At 54.3% G+C, this 17465-nt stretch overlaps 11 protein-coding genes across 11 annotated transcripts; 6 read left to right on the top strand and 5 right to left on the bottom strand.

Annotated features, from left to right (window-relative positions):
- Window positions 1-308: 308 nt before the first annotated feature.
- Window positions 309-2866, bottom strand: BBBOND_0303930 (hypothetical protein, conserved; the record flags this gene model as incomplete). Its single annotated transcript, XM_012913221.1, has 2 exons — window positions 309-460; window positions 496-2866. 2 exons carry the CDS (start codon window positions 2864-2866, stop codon window positions 309-311), a joined length of 2523 nt encoding a protein of 840 aa, XP_012768675.1.
- Window positions 2867-3302: 436 nt separating this feature from the next.
- BBBOND_0303940 (SOH1 family protein, putative) lies at window positions 3303-3716 on the bottom strand (the record flags this gene model as incomplete). The annotated part of the gene is made up of 2 exons (XM_012913222.1): window positions 3303-3616; window positions 3653-3716. The coding sequence occupies 2 exons, from the start codon at window positions 3714-3716 to the stop codon at window positions 3303-3305; spliced, it is 378 nt and encodes a 125-aa protein (XP_012768676.1).
- Window positions 3717-3988: 272 nt separating this feature from the next.
- BBBOND_0303950 (ubiquitin family protein, putative) lies at window positions 3989-4247 on the top strand (the record flags this gene model as incomplete). The annotated part of the gene is made up of 2 exons (XM_012913223.1): window positions 3989-4094; window positions 4132-4247. The coding sequence occupies 2 exons, from the start codon at window positions 3989-3991 to the stop codon at window positions 4245-4247; spliced, it is 222 nt and encodes a 73-aa protein (XP_012768677.1).
- A 580-nt stretch (window positions 4248-4827) lies between these two features.
- On the top strand, window positions 4828-5883 carry BBBOND_0303960 (DHHC zinc finger domain containing protein, putative; the record flags this gene model as incomplete). The annotated part of the gene is made up of 1 exon (XM_012913224.1): window positions 4828-5883. One exon carries the CDS (start codon window positions 4828-4830, stop codon window positions 5881-5883), a length of 1056 nt encoding a protein of 351 aa, XP_012768678.1.
- A 276-nt stretch (window positions 5884-6159) lies between these two features.
- Window positions 6160-7185, bottom strand: BBBOND_0303970 (hypothetical protein, conserved; the record flags this gene model as incomplete). The annotated part of the gene is made up of 1 exon (XM_012913225.1): window positions 6160-7185. The coding sequence occupies one exon, from the start codon at window positions 7183-7185 to the stop codon at window positions 6160-6162; it is 1026 nt and encodes a 341-aa protein (XP_012768679.1).
- A 554-nt stretch (window positions 7186-7739) lies between these two features.
- Window positions 7740-9918, top strand: BBBOND_0303980 (DnaJ domain containing protein, putative; the record flags this gene model as incomplete). Its single annotated transcript, XM_012913226.1, has 3 exons — window positions 7740-8019; window positions 8054-9797; window positions 9834-9918. 3 exons carry the CDS (start codon window positions 7740-7742, stop codon window positions 9916-9918), a joined length of 2109 nt encoding a protein of 702 aa, XP_012768680.1.
- Window positions 9919-9939: 21 nt separating this feature from the next.
- BBBOND_0303990 (hypothetical protein, conserved) lies at window positions 9940-11305 on the bottom strand (the record flags this gene model as incomplete). Its single annotated transcript, XM_012913227.1, has 6 exons — window positions 9940-10050; window positions 10086-10400; window positions 10438-10599; window positions 10635-10750; window positions 10787-10930; window positions 10966-11305. The coding sequence occupies 6 exons, from the start codon at window positions 11303-11305 to the stop codon at window positions 9940-9942; spliced, it is 1188 nt and encodes a 395-aa protein (XP_012768681.1).
- Window positions 11306-11516: 211 nt separating this feature from the next.
- On the top strand, window positions 11517-12372 carry BBBOND_0304000 (ribose 5-phosphate isomerase A family protein, putative; the record flags this gene model as incomplete). Its single annotated transcript, XM_012913228.1, has 5 exons — window positions 11517-11546; window positions 11586-11747; window positions 11788-11955; window positions 11990-12238; window positions 12280-12372. The coding sequence occupies 5 exons, from the start codon at window positions 11517-11519 to the stop codon at window positions 12370-12372; spliced, it is 702 nt and encodes a 233-aa protein (XP_012768682.1).
- Window positions 12373-12490: 118 nt separating this feature from the next.
- Window positions 12491-13156, top strand: BBBOND_0304010 (hypothetical protein; the record flags this gene model as incomplete). Its single annotated transcript, XM_012913229.1, has 1 exon — window positions 12491-13156. One exon carries the CDS (start codon window positions 12491-12493, stop codon window positions 13154-13156), a length of 666 nt encoding a protein of 221 aa, XP_012768683.1.
- A 354-nt stretch (window positions 13157-13510) lies between these two features.
- On the top strand, window positions 13511-15493 carry BBBOND_0304020 (UFM1-protein ligase 1 homolog; the record flags this gene model as incomplete). The annotated part of the gene is made up of 1 exon (XM_012913230.1): window positions 13511-15493. One exon carries the CDS (start codon window positions 13511-13513, stop codon window positions 15491-15493), a length of 1983 nt encoding a protein of 660 aa, XP_012768684.1.
- Window positions 15494-15558: 65 nt separating this feature from the next.
- BBBOND_0304030 (cytidylyltransferase family protein, putative) lies at window positions 15559-16191 on the bottom strand (the record flags this gene model as incomplete). Its single annotated transcript, XM_012913231.1, has 1 exon — window positions 15559-16191. The coding sequence occupies one exon, from the start codon at window positions 16189-16191 to the stop codon at window positions 15559-15561; it is 633 nt and encodes a 210-aa protein (XP_012768685.1).
- Window positions 16192-17465: the final 1274 nt, after the last annotated feature.

The raw sequence follows: 17465 nt of genomic DNA on the forward strand, positions 1-17465 counted from the left end.
CACAGAATAGACACTCAAGCAAGGTTCCAGATGTGTGACGCTCGGATAACCGATGAAGTACTAGAATCCTGGACCAGGTTGTGTACATATGCGATTCAAGATTTTGATAAAACGTGCCCATTCGGCGCATACAGCTGACTTCATATACCTAAAAACTATTCATTAATATACTACGTCGTGGCCAAAACCACACTGGCGCTAAATGACGCCTGTTAGCCTTATAACAAAGGGCGGCACTCCACGGTGATGGGAGCGTACACATACGACTTTGACCGTACACAGTTTATTTATATAGCCTTGCTGAGTTATTAGTGTTGTTTAATTTGTATGTGTGTGGACTCCGCGACGTTTTCCGCCTGCAACCGTGTTTCCGGAACCACGATTACGCGGATCCCCCTCATTCGAAGTAGATCGCAGAAAAGCCACATCTTGCTCTTCAGATGCACACCTCGGTGACAAGCTGCACAATTTAGTCCGTTTATATACTAAACGTACCGTAGTAGTCCTGTCTTTTAATAACTTGCACTGCCGTACGAAGGCCAGGGTAGTAGAAGTCGACGACCAGGTTATCGATTTTATGGAATTCGACATACTCGTGCCCATTATCGTGCTTATCAATCCACTGCTTCAATACGTGATGACTTTTGCCTCCGGTTGCTTGAGGTAGTCTCAAATCTCGTGCCAGCGCCTCAACGTCAGTGCCCATAATAGGGGTGTGTTCAACCACTCCTCCTAGCCTGTCTGGGACATCGTATGGCGCAGGCTGCATCATCTCCATATATGCTGTGTAGAAGTCAGGCCGTCTGTATTTCTGGTAGTCCAGCACTTCCATGAGGGTGGTAGTGGGCTTCCTCAGGCAGAATTCGAACAGCGGTTGTGACAACTTTGTTGCATAGTCCCCGTGATTCGTGAATTCTATGAACTGTAATATCGTGGCGGCGCATTCTAGATCATCCAATAGATCGGGGCAGTTGTATACACGGTCGAGTATCACATCCGCTAATTCAGCGCATACTATCCGCGACTCCGTTAGCTGCTTCAACACTGCGGTTAGGTCCACCATACTGACCGTGCTGTTGTATTTCACCTTTTGTAGTATGGAAGTCTGTATGAGGCTGGCTATTGGCTGAACATGGGATATATCCAGTTCAACTTTAGTTAAGCACTCCAAAAGTTTGATAAGGCCGCGGAGTGGAATGTCTTTTGCGACACTGCCCGACTTTGCTATGTAAAGTAGATCGGTATCCTTTTTAACTGCCATTTTATTATCCGTACGCAAGGTTCCTTCGTGATGTGCCGGGGTAGAAACTGAGGATGGGTCGCAACAATCATTGACCATGACACCCTCACCCGTGGCGCCAAGCCCTTCACATTGCCCAGCCGACAAGTGCCCCAGAACCTCCTCTGCCACTTTATCGGTTACTACTTCGGCGCTTCCACATTGTATTTGAGTTACGTTGATCTGATTTCGCGGGTTCAGGTGCGGAAAGAGTAGGGAGAATCCAGACTCTAATACATTGGCGTTGATGCGTTGCATGTTGAGTGTCACATACAGATGTAAACAATCTATTATAGCCGCCACATCAGACTTGTTCTTTTCCAGAGCATCCTGCACAAGCGGTATGAGGTACTTCCTATGCCTCTTTGCAGATATCTGCGCCAGGCTCTTGAACGCCTGTAGCAGTTCTGGACCTGTGCCACCGGCCAATTTGCCACGTGCCATCTTCGAAAGCAAGCGCGAAACATCCACGTACGAACTATTGATGTGCAGAGTATTACAGCACGCCAACAGTTTCAAGAACGTTTTTCCATCGACAGCCGCCACCATGGGTTTTTGAATGTTCTTCAACAGCAGTTTTCTTACCACGCCACTCTGCTTGAACATGAGTGATATGGCCAGGCAAAATGTGATCATTTCTTCAAATGGCATGTACTCGATCTTGTGTTCGAATTCCTTCCTGAGGGCGGCGTTGAGCATTTGGCACTCTTCGCTGTACACGTTCGTTGCGATGTTTGGAGTCAGGAGGAGGCACATGTGTTTCAAGAATGGCAACATTAATAAGAGCGTGCTCTTCTCTTCAGACGTCATCAGGTCGAAATTGTACAGTAGCGCCTCCATGGCAGAGGTGTAGAGGGCATCGTCTGCGTATGCAGTCCTGTACATGAACTGGAGCACATTAAGCAGCGCAGCGGGTTCCAGCGCGTATATATGGCGCTTTAATTCGCCAATGTAGATCGTCGTAAGTTCTTGCAGCTGCTTGTCCTCAGGGTAATGCTCACGCATTATATGCAGCACCGACAACGCAGCACCCAAGGCGTCAATGTCGATGCCTGCGATTATAACCTTGAAGATCACGCTGGTTACCAAATCGTATATCTCATTGGTGTCAACACGACCTCCAGTATTCTGCAGAAGTAGCAACAGGTTGTTGCAGTGTTTCAGGCACAATGTCTCCGTGTCGGGCATTTTATGGAGGGCGCCTAAAAGCATGAACAGCACGTCACGAACATCCGGTGACTCCAGGACCACGAGAAAATCGAGTGCCTCTGTTAGGATTTCCTTCGTGAGCAGGTGCTGGTTTTTCACGGTCATGGCAACAACGTACCGCACGAACTCGTTGCCCATGACGTACGTCTGCTTGAATTCCGGGGTACACTGGCTTATGAGGGGCAGCATTTGCTTCAGTATGCCGAACTTACGCATCATGTATTGGGTTATTTCATCGTTCGATGCGTTTCCCGGACACCGCTTGAGATTGGACAGCGCCGCAAGTTTGTTTGCAAGTGAAACGTCTGTCTCGGTGACGACAGCTTTCTTGGCATTCGCCGAATCTTTTAGCCAAACCAGGTTTTCCTGAAGCCGCATAACCGTCCGATTTTTGTTTCTACTTTCTGTAGGCCCGGTTGACACTCTCGCTTGTGCGGCTGACTGGATGAACTTGCGTGCCATAGACATCCCGCGGAACGGGTACTCAGCCGCCAGGCGCCTTATCATTAAAGCCATCATCGCCAGGCACTCTCTATCGCTCAAACTACATGTCGGTCGGATACCTCGTTTAGTTCGATCACATTATCCACGTATATCCGCTGATTGACGGTAATGAATTCTGCCTGCGTATCGTGATTACGCAGAATCTCGAGCCAGTTCGTAATGATGACTCTAATTGTACACTCAAAGTGCAAGCATTCGAATTTGATATTGCGATAGTATGACACCTGTATGCTCGTTCATCACTGGCCGCATAACCGTCAGTCATGTCAGCACCCTGTTTACGCAGTGCCCGGCCGAGTCACAATTGTGTTCAGTGCCGGTCATACTTGAAGCATATCCAATGCGCCGACAATTGCTGCTCTATAGCCTCTATGGCCTGCTTGTTGGAGAGTGAGCGCACAAATGAGTCTTCGAGCAGAAGCTCGAGGATGCGAATGCAGTACGGGTACTTGATGAACTTGACGTATTCAGGACGCCTGAAATACTGAAGGTATACGATATAAGCACGGAATCTTTGGTCCTCAAAGTACCCCGCCTTGGCAAGATAGTGCAGGTAGTGCGGATTCGCCAGGCATTGCACGAACTCTAGTTCTGCCTCGAATCTTAGTTGATCATCGTTTTCCGCTGATAGGTGTAAGACGATCTAACGCTGCCACCTACCTGCGATCATAGCAGATGTCTTGACGTCCTGTGGCGTCGTTGGAGAGTCTATTAGCTCATCCATTGGTACGCAGCGCCGGGTGGAAAGCTCGGACGTCGGCCCGACGCTGTCTACCGTGGTTGCCGATGGGGGTACAACCCTGTGGAAGTCACTTCTAAATTAGTGGAAATACATCGAAGTTATCATATCTGAGAAGTGGCTGCTGTTTTGTGAGGATATTGAACGTCTGCGTTGCGCCCCTCGTTCCCTCTGCTCCATGGACGAAAATGGCTCAGGTGAGCGTCGTTATTTTTGGCATTAAACCGCCGTGTAAAATGCTATACATCGTGCTCTAGATGATTGAGGTGATTTTGAACGACCGTCTGGGTCGCAAGATTCGGGTCAAGTGCAACAGCGACGACACTATCCTGGACCTTAAGAAGCTAGTGGCTGCGCAAACAGGTTTGCCGCACGTCTGCGACCGCTATGGCTATTTCAGGTACGCGTTACGACAAAATTAGGATCCAGAAGTGGTACACTATCTACAAGGATCACATTACCCTCGAGGATTACGAGATCAAGGACGGCATGGGCCTCGAGCTCTTTTACAATTGAATAGGGAGGCAAATGTAACGCGCATACGCGTTTTTGCCGGTAGACACAGACCCGGCCTGTTTTACCACGGCAGCGCAGAAAATCTGGCCCAGCGAAAAGCACTTCTCACACATCCGCTCGACCGTGGTCGGCAGAAACAGATTGTGCAAAATGTTGTTATAAATCGATTATGTAATTTTATTTTGGTTGTTTGGTGTGCGTTCCAGGATCGGCCTTACGCATACTCGCGTGGCATCGCAAATTAAATTTTTTTATGTTATCGACTGTCTATATACGATAGTCGTGTGTGTATAATAATACGCATTAGCATATGTAGCATTAGATATAAATTCCTCGTACACATCGACGACTTCGGTGGCGGTGGCTTCAGACAGCTTCTGCGCTGCCGGCCTCACGGCGGCTGGAGGACGACACATCGCCGTCTGCAGGCCGTTCGGGCCGAAACATAGGCCGAATGGTTGTACAGGGCGCTGCGGCGATGAATCTTAAGGTCTTTTGTGGTAAAAGAGGGGAGAAATCCATAAGGGAGGACGGATAAAGCTGGACTCGCCACTCTACTGGGATTTCCCGCGGCCGGAAGATGTCCTGCAGCGTCTCTCGTCGTGTGACGAAGGTATTGGTATCGTGTGGTACCTTGTCCGCAATCACGCTGCCGGTGATTTGGTTCTGCGCTTACCAGTGGAAGTACCATGTAGAGCGCATGAGTTACCTCCCCCCGGTTATCAACCTGGTTTTGTACGTCCTGCTGATTCTGGAGTTCCTTGTCATGACGTTGAGCAACCCGGGCGTTTTGAAGAAGAAACATTTCCCCGCCCAAACGTATAACCACATGACTGGGACCTATCGGCGAGTGGCACCGCAGCGGTTTCTGGAGATACAGATCAACGGGCAGATCATCACCACAAAGTATTGCGTGACCTGCCACATATACCGGCCTCCCAGGACCGTCCACTGCTCGAGCTGCGGAGGGTGCGTGCTGCGGTATGACCACCACTGCCCCTACATCGGCAACTGCATCGGTTTCAACAACTACAGGAGGTTCTACTGCTTCGTCATGACCTGCTGCCTCTACTTCTTGGCCATGCTGATATCGTCCGTCTATCGTTTCGTCGGTTTCTTCCCGAGACCGTGGGAGAGCTTCGAGAAGGAGGCCGCCGTGTCTATTTGGACGTTTGTGTCGATCATCTGGAACGTGCTGGTGTTTTGGCTGGTTCTGGGCCTGTGCTGCTTCCACATCCTCATAATTTTGAAGGGGCAGAGCACGTACGATCGCATCAAGGGCAACTACATGGGCTTCAACCCGTTCTACCGCGGCTGCAAGCGGAGCCTCGTCGACATGCTTTTCGTGAGGCATCGGCTCATGGAGTTCGTCAACCCATGGAGCCCCAAACACAGCGCCCAGTATATGTTCAGCCCGGGCGCCATGTTCACCTCCCAGGAGCAGTGCGAGGAGATGCGCCAGCAAAACGAGGAGTTCGAGGACTCTGCAACCGTCCCGATGTTGAACACGCACGAGAAGAACACGCTGCAGTACATCAAGGTCTTCGGAAACGCAGAGTTCACTTTTCTCAACCAGTCATCAATAGACTACGATATAGTCAGCGATGCCAGTGTGCGCACTCCCACCGAAGTTTAAGGCTTAAGGCGCTCTTCAGTACCTTCGCTAAAACAGAGCGATAATATGCCAGTTTGTTGCCTTAACTCATTACACGAAAGTTTTGCGTGACTCATCCACGTTGTTGGACTTTATAGTCACGGGTTAGGGGGCCGACGGATGGCCTTGTGCAGTCATCCGTGACCCACTGATGCCACCGCAGTCGCAACCGGCCCCTTTTAACGTTGGCTGATCGCCATATTGGGAGTCCCTTACGTCGGTTCGGCTGACAGCCACCTCCAACACATCCCAGGTCTATCATATAAAGCTTGGTTCGGCACTTGCCGTTTTCTCAGCGGTCTTCGGCGTTGTGTCCTTGTTCTTCGCCGCCGCGGCTTCGTCGCGCATCTCCTGCAAACCCGGGCGGATCTGAACTCTGTGCAGCTGGGGCAGCTCCATCTGGAGCAGCACGTTCTGCCGTGCCAGCCGTTCATTCGGGTTGCCCTGCGCGTCGACACGGTAGTTCAACTCATTCGGCTCGGGGTCGTTGAGCTTGAACGCCGCAGGCAGCAGGGGGAAGTGCTTGTGCGCGAAGCGAGGGCGTGACGCCACGATTTTCTGATACGCCTCGTCCGACTTGAGGGAGTAGGTATCGCGCGCCGCGCTTGTTATGAAGTACTCCAGGTCCACAGCCGCCTCGTCCTTGTTCACGGAGAGCGCAGCTTGGGATGGTTTCGAGAGGCTGTTGTAAACAGGCTCCTCGCTCGCGACGCCCCCCTCCATGGAGTCGCCAGGGGTGTTGATCTCCGACAGGTGCGATGACGCGTTCACCATGCACTCGAAATAGAGCGAGCTCGGTTGCGCGAGAACTGCCGGCTGTATGAAAGAGGTGTGCGAGAGCGCCACCACCTGCTTGGGCAGCTGCTTTGCGGCGGACACAACCTTCTCCTTGAAGATCATGTTGTAGAGGGAGGGGTTCATGGACTCCAGGGCGCTGACCACATCGACGAAGTTGCTGCTGTCGCAACCCCTGGTGCGGCTGAGCGTCGCCGCCTTGCGTCCGATGCGCCGGATCTCGTTGGCAACGAAGTTCGCCAGGAACTCTATCGAGTAGCAGTCCAGGCGCCTGATTCCATGGGTGTACGCGATCCACGCGACGCACTTCTGCAGCCACTCATCGTAGTACTCCCCACGATCCGTTTCCAGCGGCTCCTGGTAGACCACGTTCGAGCTCCGGGCCGAGCGATGCGCCTGCGCGAGCGAAATGATCACGCTGTCCCTGTTGACCTTAAACGTGCTGTCGGCCGCCGCATCCCCCAAGGAAGGGTCGCATTCGGGGTCCATCCTAACGTCTACTTGATCTTCTACAAGGTTGAATGGTGGAACGACATGGCAGCTTCCACGCCGTTATCCACTACAACGAGCGTTAGGCTTCCGTACGGCGGCGATATGATCCCGTAACACAGGGAATGTATTGCGATATTGCCCCTCGCTGCTCGTTAAGCGCTTTCAGCAGTCGAAGGGTGCTCGTGGCGCGCGTTCGACACCAATTTCTAGGCTCGTTAAGGCCTCAACGCACTCCGAACGGTGTTTATGGTACAGGTTTAATTATTTTTCTCGATTTTACAGGTGTGTAAGTCGGGGAAGGATCGTGATAGGGTTTGAATCCGTCGCGATTCCGTTGAGGTGGCCAGACACTATCGACTCGCAGCATACGGTAGAATCGGGGTTTCCGGTATATGGCGATCACCGCTCCTCTAGGTGAGGCATAGAAGGCTAAGAGTCGTGGCGGGATTAGTCTGGTCTATCGTCAAGGGTGTAGAAGGCGCAGCTCCTCCTTGGCCTTTGTCGCTTTGTTATGCGAGGCTGCAGGCCGAGGCTACCTGGATCCTCCGCAAATGGACACAGATGCGGGCGACTTCGACTACTACGACATCCTGAATGTCCCTCGTGACAGCTCAGTCGACGATATCAAGGCAAGCTACCATAGGCTCATACGCCAATGGCACCCCGACAAAAATTTCATGCCGGTGTCGGACCCATCGCAGCCCCTTTCCGTGACTGATCGCACCGCAGACGCTTATGAAATCCCACAGGAGTTGCAGAGGGACTCGGCGTTCACCAAGATCCAGCTGGCCTACTCGGTTTTGTCCGACCCCGCTCGGCGTCGTGTCTACGGTACGTTCGTCAGGCGGCTAGCTCACGTTTGCAGACAAGTACGGCAGTGAGGGAGTTCAACTGAAGATGCTGCTGCAAAAACAGCTCGACAGCGAGCGCGTGGAATCGCGCACAATCCCCGAGTCGCTCGAGGATGAGGCCACGCTGCAGAAATCGTGGGAGCTCCGCCGGGCGGCCGACGAGGTCGAGATTGAGCGCCGGATCCACGTGCTCCTTCAGAAGCGCCGTTGGGACAAGTTTCGCGACTTCCCAGTGCAGGTGGTGAGCCACTGCACGTTTGGCGGCGTGACCAACTTCTTCGACGACCAGATCGCAACGGTGATGCGGCGGCGCATGTTCCAGATCCGGGAGACCTGCATCACAAATTCCGTGGAGGTGCTACTGAGCAGACACACGCGAGCCGGGTACACCTATTACAGCTCGGCCACACGAGGCACTTTCGGCAAGTGCCGGGGCGGCGTCCGTCTGTCCTCGGAGTTGACGGACACCGTCGAGTCCACAGTCAGCGTTGAATGGGGCGACTACCTGAGCTACCGTTCAACCGCCCTGTCTATCAAGAAAATGTTCTCGGAGAACTTCTGGGCGACGTCCATCTTTGCGCTGGACCGGTACCTCACCCCCGCCATGCGGTGCGTGGTGCACAAGAGCTGGGGGGAACATCATGCCGTCGAGCTCACCGCGCTCCCCGACTACGCCATGACGTACGGCTACAATCGCACCTTCGCGGGAGACCTCAAGTCCAACCTGCAGATAGCCGCCTCTCAGGACGACTTGGGGGCGCTGGTGCGTGTGAAGGCGCGCTCGGGCACCGGATCCGTGATCGGCACCATCTGCAGGTTCTCCGTGCTCGGAGGGTTGTTTGTGGAGGGATACGTCCGGCACCGCTTCGACACCGAGCTGCTGGCGAGGTTGAAGCTTGAGTGCCGGCTGCGCTACTCCCGGAGCTCGCTGTTCGTCATATTCAAGATAGTGCTGAACAACAATCGCATCGACCTGCCCATCGAGCTGTACAGCGGAAGCGTGGACCACTGCATCTTCTTGGGAACGGCGGCATCTTGCCTGCTGATGTTGTTGCCGGCAGTTGCAGAGGTGGCGATGAAGCTGGTGTCACCCGCAGAGCCGGAACCGTGCTACGGTTTAGAGGGACCCAGCCTGCGGCGCAGTTTCTACTCCCAGTTCCCCGCCTTCTCGTACTTCGGACTCTGCGGGGTTGACGCCCGCTACCACGAAAGGTACGTGAGCGACAGCAGCCGTCAGGGGCCACTGTTGAGCCGCGCTCTGCAGTGGTCAGAGGAGGGACTAGAGGCCATAGTGGTTCGCGAGCTGCATCTAGCACGCCAGGAGGGCGCGGCGTTGCGCAACTCCGCAGTGGCCGCCTACCAGCGCGAGCTGGAGTCTGACGGCCTGTGCGTGCTCTTTGCCGTCTACGGCCACCCTGAAGCCCTGCGCACGCTGGTGGAATTCGTCACGATGGACCTGTTCGAAAACCTTGGCGGCATAACCGACAGCGCAGACTCCCCGGCACCGAGGTCCCAGCCGATCGGCAGCGCCAGGCGGTTCGTCTTCGGCAGCGTCACGGTGACCTCCATCCTCAAGCAGAACGACCAGATGCGCCTCCAACGGCTGTTCGACCGGTACCTGCTGGAGGTCACCAACGTGCTCATGTCCCGAGTCACGGATTCGCGGCTGCAGCTTTCCGTCAACACCAAGGGGCAGCTCATCGGCTTCGCCGACCCCTGCGCCAACCTGCCGAAAGTGGAGCCCAAGCTTTACGTGTGGTGAGTTTTAGCGAGTATTATCCTCACAGTTTTCAGCTACCGCTACAAAAAGCGTGTATATGCCGCCACTTTCGGCGATGGAGATCCCGTGCGCCTTCCCGATGGGTGCGAAGCAGCGTAGCGTTAGGCCGCAGTCACAGCGTTAACTGGTGCTAGCAACGGCCTGATTTACGTTTTGTCTGCCTGCATCCATGCTCTCGCAAAGGGCTATCAGCCCCTCGATACCTTTGATCATGCTCGACGGTCCGGGAAGCTGCGCCTGATGTCGCGCCGCCGCACGCCACCTACCACAGGGAACCGAGAGTGTCTTATGCTCTCGACATGGGTGAAGTCGACCCACTTCACTCGGCACCGCGTGGGCGCGCTCTGGTCGTACGTGATCAGCAGCGAGGTGGCGGCGAAGGACAGCAGGTCCTGCATCGCCACCCAATCGCGGATGCCGATGAGCGCATCGATGACCCGCTGCCGCACCTCCGGTATGGAGCCTAGTGCCCTGCTCAGCATGTCAACATGTTTTGTGACCACATACATGTGTAGTATGTTTGTTGTGTCTTCTGTAGTCAGCAGTTTCGCTTGCGAGGCCGACACCTCGAGCATCCCATCCTGCAGCAGCGTTTAGTTACCACCGCGTGCTACCCACGTCTTTTGCGATGCAGATGGAGCAAATTCGGAAACCGAGCTCGTCTTCTGGGGTCTGCGACGCCACCAGTTTCTGGCGCCATGATTTTAGCAGAGAGTGAAACTCCGTCGGTTCCATGTCGGTAAACGGCGCACCCAGCCCTAGGTCTTCAGCGCTGATGTTCTGAACGGTTTTAGCTGAGTCGTGTGCCCACGTACGTATAGCCGTTTGGTGCTGCTGGTTGACGTGTGCCCCAGCTTGTAACTGGTTTTGAGGTCTTGCCAGCGCTTGACACATGCAGCACGGGTGGCTAAGTCGACCCCTCCATAGGGCTCTGCATGCGCTTATTTGCCGCATGAACGCCACCCACCGTTGTCCAGCTTGTTGTGGATGCCAAGCTTTATGTCTATCACGGCCGGTTTTTCGTAGCCGTGCAGAAGGTTCTCCAGCTTTATGGATGTGAACACGGTTTTCTGTACCCCAGGGATGCCTTCTCCCTCGAAGTACTTCACAACTGCGGCTATAAGTGCGACAGTGCTGCAAACCCACTACTGCAATGATCGTTCGCATCCTCGTTTTCGGACGCGTCATACTCCTCCTCGACTACCTTCACCACCCCGCTGAACGCAGGCAAGACGCCCATCTGCGCCAGTCTGCCCGGTGACTTGAGCGCTCCTTTCAGACACTCGTACAGCACGGTATTCCCGTGCGCGGGGTACCCGTTGATCAGACAGTAGAAGGTCGCCTCAGAGGTCGTGTACTCCGGTATGATTTTGTACACAAATCGGTAGTCGTGGTCACACAGCACGAGCGATGTGCCGCTGAGCTTCTTGTGTCTGCGGTCAAACAGCTCCAGCTCGTGCCGGTCGGTATTTTGCGGGTTCTCCATGCTCACTTTTCGCGATGCACATGGTTCCGCCGGTCAGGAATAACTGCGATTTACGGAAATATTCGTGGCTTCATTTCCGCCAGGTGTGTGTAGACTGGCGTCTAACACATCCCCTCATTTTCGCGCCATTGTGTTTGTGTAGTGGTGCGTGCGTCGCCACGGATGTGCTCGAGAGGATTCGGTTTGGCGTTCCGTTGCAGCCCGGACAGAAATGGATCAGCAGGAATGTATGCGTCGTGCGGTATGTGTTTTCCTGGCGTGTGTTACCTGGTTCGCTCAGGCCGAGCAGGCTGTAGACAGCTATGTGCGTGACGGCATGGTGGTTGGCCTGGGAACTGGTCGCACTGCTAGCTATGCCGTGCGACACCTGGCCAAGCTTCTAGCCGCTGGCACGCTGCGGGACGTAGTTGGAGTAGCGACCAGCGTTGCCACTCAACGTCTGGTTGGTTACCGCGCACAATCCGTTCATGAGCTCCCGGCAGATGCACGAAGTCGGCATCCCGTCCCGTGACTTAGACGCCGACACACACATCGACGTGGCGATAGACGGCGCTGACGCTTTCGACGGCGACTTCAACCTCATCAAGGGCGGCGGCGGCGCGCTGTTCCGCGAGAAGCTGGTGGAGTTGGCGGCGGAGAAGCTCGTAATAGTACGCGACATTGCGCACACGTGACGATTATCAGGTCGTGGATGCGAGCAAGCGCGCGATGGGCCACCTTCTGGAGGCGTTCCGGGTCCCGGTCGAGGTCGTGAAGTTCGGGCACAGCGCAACCATGCAGCGCGTCGTGAAGCGCCTGCAGCCGCTCATCCGTTCGTGGAGTCAACGGCGTAACGCGGACGGGTCGCTCTACGAAACGGACAACTCGAATGTCATCATGGACATCGAGTTCTCCGCGACGGACCTCGGAAGGCTGGAGGCGGAGCTGCGTTCAGTGGGTTGCAACTGCGTCGCTGAGCGTCAAATAATATCCAGGTGCACGGCGTCGTATGCACGGGTCTCTTCCTCGGGATGGCTTCTGCCGTGGTGGTCGCACACCCTAACGGCGTGGTGGAGGTCCTCACATAGTCGCCTTCCACAACGCGCGACACCATCTTCGCCGTTGCTCATGTTTAGCGCTTCTAGTTTAATGTTTGTTGGCTGAATCCTTGGCTGCGCGACATCGTCACGGTCTCTTGTGTGTGCGATGTCGAGGCTGCCGCCGCGGCGTCCCGACGCGCCTTCCTTCTACGGCGAGTGGCGCGTGGTGGACGAACACGAGTTCATGAGCCCGACCGTTGCCGACGTGCGCACCGAGTCGGAGTATTCGCAGGCGGTCGACGAGGGCGGGCTGCTGCAGAAGGAACTTCATGACCTGCGGTCGACGCTGACGTCGCCCCAAAATGACTTCACCAATCGCTTGGAAGAGATCAACCGTGAGACTGCCGGTAGGTCAAAGCAGTTTGTATATGGTGCACACGTTGTTTTAGAACAGCTAGACAGGGCTCGCCAGAAGTTCCTTGCCATCGAGACCACATGGCGCAAAAACAACTTCCAGCGCTACCTGGACGACGAGCTGCTCAACTCCGGCCAACACTTGAGCCACGTCGACCGGAAGCTGGCGCAGGCGGTGCGTGAAGTGGTCGAGATGAAGCGCGATGCCGAAACGGCGCTGATAGAGCTGACCAAGTCGGTGGCCAGCGTGGACTCTTTAATCGGCAAGACAAACCGTCTTAATCGCAGCAGCCGCGCGTTCATGCAGAAGGCGAACGCCGAGAAGAACGCAACTTCGTTATCGCTGAAGGCGCAGCTGTTTATTGCAGCGCTGCTTTCCTTCGCCGGGTACACGCTGATGAAGTACCTGGGCTGGTAGAGGACACATCTGCAGTGACCTCTCGTTAAACCAGTAATATACCCTGAATCCCAGTAACTGAACTAATATGTATGTTATGTGCTTGTGTTATTGGCAATACGGTTCATTAATCGCCTTAAATCAACTGGTGGTAGGCTCGGCCATGATGGCCGATGGCGGTGCGGTACATACACTTGGTAATTAACACCTTGCCTGCATTACCGGGCCATAGATATATTCTAATATATGTCTCGGCAATTATGCTCGGGATTCCTTCACTGGTGGCCTGATTTCCTGTTGCCGACTCACCTCTGTCTACAACTGAAAGAGACCACACACATTCGCCTGTCCCGCGTCCATTAGGCTACCAGTGCCATGCCGTCCATAGCTGAGCTGCGCAGCCGCCTGGCTCGCGCGCAGACGAAGGTTGCGGCGGCACGTCTGAGCAGTTCGCAGTGCATCGACCTCGTGCTGAAGGTCTGCCAGAAGCGCAACATCACACTGATTCCCACGCTCGACGGCGAGGAGCTGCTGACGCTGCAGCAGCTGGAGCTGGATCTGGTGGCGGCGATCGAATCGAGAGGCGGCCGAGCTGCGGTCTCTGAGCTTGCCGCAGTCGTCGGAGTGCAGCAGAACTATGTTGACAGGACGGTTGAAAAGTTGCTGAAGGAGCACCCGAATCGTTACATGCGCCTGCAAGACACGCTTATCACGACCGCTTACACCGATTGGCTGACTGACACGGCCAGCCGTCGCCTGCAGGAATGTGGCGTGCTGAACGTTTGCGACTTCGCGAGCGAATTCGAGCTGCCATTCGATCTGATAAAACTGCTTATCACGAACTCAAAGGTTATTAAAGGGCGGTTGAACGGCACGCTGCTGGAGTCGAGGGGGTACGAGGCATGCAAGGAGAGGTGTATCTTGTCCGCGTTGGCTGCCACCACGGTGCCCACTGCCACGATGCACCTGGCGAAAGTCACACGTATAGACATCAACCTCGTGAACGACGTGGTTGGGCGCCTGGTCAACGAGGGCAAAGTGAGCGGGACTTTTAAGGGCGGTGTCTACACCCCCAAGGTGTACACCGACCACCGCCATGAGCTGCTGGCCGCCTTCTACAGCGCCAACGGCTACATCGAGCGCAGCAAAATCGCCGGATCCGGCAAGTCGAACAAGGACAACTCATACAAGATGTTTCCAGATGCGCTGTTGTTGGATACAGTGCTGATCAATCGCAACGTCCTTGAGCCGGTGTCGGTGCTCGTGAACGAGGCCATCGCGACTGCTGGTTGGCGTGACATCAGCATCATGCTGCCCGCATCATTGACACCAACGGACTACGTTGCACTTTTGGAACAGATAAAGGGCGCCAGCAAGAACGGTTACGTGGTCGCAGGTCTCTACGTTTCTCTGGCCTTCGAGGAGTCGCTGGTGAAGCACATCGTTGAGGCTCTGAAGGACCGTATGGGTGCGAAGAAACTTTTGGACACCGCTTCGGACGCTGTAGAGACGCTTATAGACGAGGCTAGTGCCCTCATGGACGACGATTCCACGTCGGCGTTTGCCGAGTGTTGGGCGATAGCGTCCACTGAGCTGTATGAGCGCATAGAACCGTCAATGGTAGCCCTCATCCGCAAAGTATGCGTGGTGGATCGTCCAACACATGGACATAGCGGATTTGATGTGGAGGCTGCCACGGAGAAGTTGAAGGAGCACCACCTGAAATTCGACTGCACGTTGAAGGTGATGGAGAAGCTCGGTGGCGGCACCGTCGACGGCGCTCACCTTATCATGAAGACTTTGGCAAAGGAGCTGCTCCCTGTGGACTGCCACTTGTTGTTGCAGGTGTACGCGACTCAGAATTTCGTCGAAATTCCGGGGGAGGGGGGCGAGATAAACGCCGGCAACCGCGCTGCGGTGGTCGAGGCCATAAAGGACAAGGAGGTGAAGGCTGACTTCAGCGCATACTTCGAAGCTATAAAGCAGAAGGATGCCCTCAAGGGCATTGAGGCCTCGCGTTCGCTGAAGGCCGCTATGTACATCGCATGCAACGTTAAGAAGGAGCGGAAGCGTTTTCTCAAAGTTCAGTCGACTCACTACGAACAACTATTGGCCTCTCTGGGCTGCGACGATGCGCTCAAAGCCGCATACTGCGCCCTCATGCTGGGGCTGCTGCGCAACGGGCATTACGTGTTCCTGGTGGACAAGGACTGGTGTCTGCGTGGGTGCGTCGAGAGCCTCGCGGAGTTCGTGGGCAAGGCCGACGTTATCGAGGCAGTACAACGCTGCGTGGAAGGCAAAGGTGAGTTATTTATGTGTCTCAACCCGATAATGAATGTGCAGACACGAGCGCGGTAGAAACATGTCAAAAATTAATGCTGTGACGTTGCTGGCATTCGCTTGCATTTGTCCGCGTTGCTCATCTACGTTCGCTGCTTGTACAGGCCGTGCTGTGTAATGTAGTCCATAATTTCTGGATGCAACGTGCCGACCTCGTCGCACTTCACGTTTGCGGCCAGCTGACTGCGCACAAGCGTGGAGGAGGTGCTGGAGGCTTCCATGGACCGGCCCTTGCACCGCAGCAGATCGGACAGCAGCTTGTACTGCTTCAGAGTATCGAGGTCTTCCTGCAGGATGGGGTAACCCTCCCTGTATGCGATGAGGAACTTGGTTATCTTCACGAGCTCGTCACCGTAGGGCCACTTTACGATCTGCGGGAGCAGATCCGACCCTACGAAGAAGTAGAAATCGTAGTCCGGATACGTTTCCTGGAAGTAACGCATCGTAAAGTAGCTGTCGATGTTTTCCCCCTTTTTGATTTCGTAGTCGCAAACTTCGACATCGGGATGGATTCCCTCCAACTGCCCGGCTGCGATTTCGCACTGCCTGAATCGCACTTCGTCACTGGCGGTGAATACTTTGTCCGTACGCTTGCCGCTGGGGAGGATCCATATCTTGTCGAAGAACTCGGTTTCGGCCGCCTGGCGGAGCATCAGCAGATGCGCGGCCGTGATCGGATCGAAGGTGCCAGCGAAGAGCAGCACCTTCAAACTCATTTCGAAAGGCGCCTGTGAGATGTGTGGACAAGTTTCTTACAGCCTTTCGTTAGGGGCAGATGGCAGCTGCGATGTGTTTCCCGTTCACAATGGACTGTAACTGTGAAACACAGGATAAAGGCGACCTCGACGTACGTTGACAGTTAAATAACAATTCCCGGCTCCTTTTCGCGCCGCAGATATAACTAATGAATTGATTTCACGTGGTTTCGGTGTGATCTGCGTAGAAGGTTTCGTAGAAGAACAGCGATGGGTCTTTGCCTCTTGTCTTCCGATGTTCAGGCGGATATTGTAGCCCTCGCCCATACAATATTCGTATCAACAATTAAATATAATAATACCACCAACATTTATATGAACTTAATCCGACTAAAATCAACTCCCCGGGGCTATACGGGCGCGGCTCCACAGGATTGGGTCCCGATGCGGCTTCTACGTAGGGCATGTATAGCAAGCACACCTCTAGTCGTACAACGCAAGTATTTCCGTGGCATTCGACAAGGGTGTGTTCGAGTTCACGGGTTCCGGCGAGTTTTGTTTAGTTGGAAGTTTTAGTGCCTTCTGCTGTGCAGTGGACAGCCTTTCTCTATAGCAGCGAGTTGTGCAGTTTATGTTGTCGTACAACACCTGGGTCTACCGGTGCCATGCGCCGTGGTCACGTTGCTAACAGAGCCTGAGGTACCAGGTTGTTTCACCTGTTACACATCGCACAAATAGCCACTTTAGAGCCACAATTTTGGGCTTACATCACCGTATAATCGGCTACATTCGCCTTGCATCCGAAACGATATCTCATCGTTGCTAGATGGTGTTGTGTGAGAGACGCGTCCTCTGGCGACTGGAAAATTTATGCAGTTATTATCCTTGTAATACGGTACTAGTGGTGCGATAAGAAGCTCTCCCGTGGCCCTCTTAGCTCAGTCGGATAGAGCGCCAGACTCTTAATCTGGTGGTCGGGGGTTCGAGTCCCTCAGGGGGCTTACCTTTTTTCATTGTATTCAGTTTACACGGCGACATCCAATGATGAAACACACATCTATTGGCTTTAGCCATTTTTCCAAGTTCGGTAGTGACCGCTAATTTGTATCATTGTCACTTTAATGTGGAACTTTACGTTTGTTCCGAGCGATGGTATTTCCCTCAGAGCTATAAGTTGCTCCATCAATTCATCGCGTATTTTTGAAACTAGGTCATGAATAACGCGTAAATCGTTTGTTTTAGACCGTCTACATTGGGTCATCCGTGCCCTCGTACCGGGTGTCGGATGCCCATGC

Source organism: Babesia bigemina (genome assembly GCF_000981445.1).
Source record: "Babesia bigemina genome assembly Bbig001, chromosome : III".
Classification (NCBI taxonomy): Eukaryota; Apicomplexa; class Aconoidasida; order Piroplasmida; family Babesiidae; genus Babesia; species Babesia bigemina.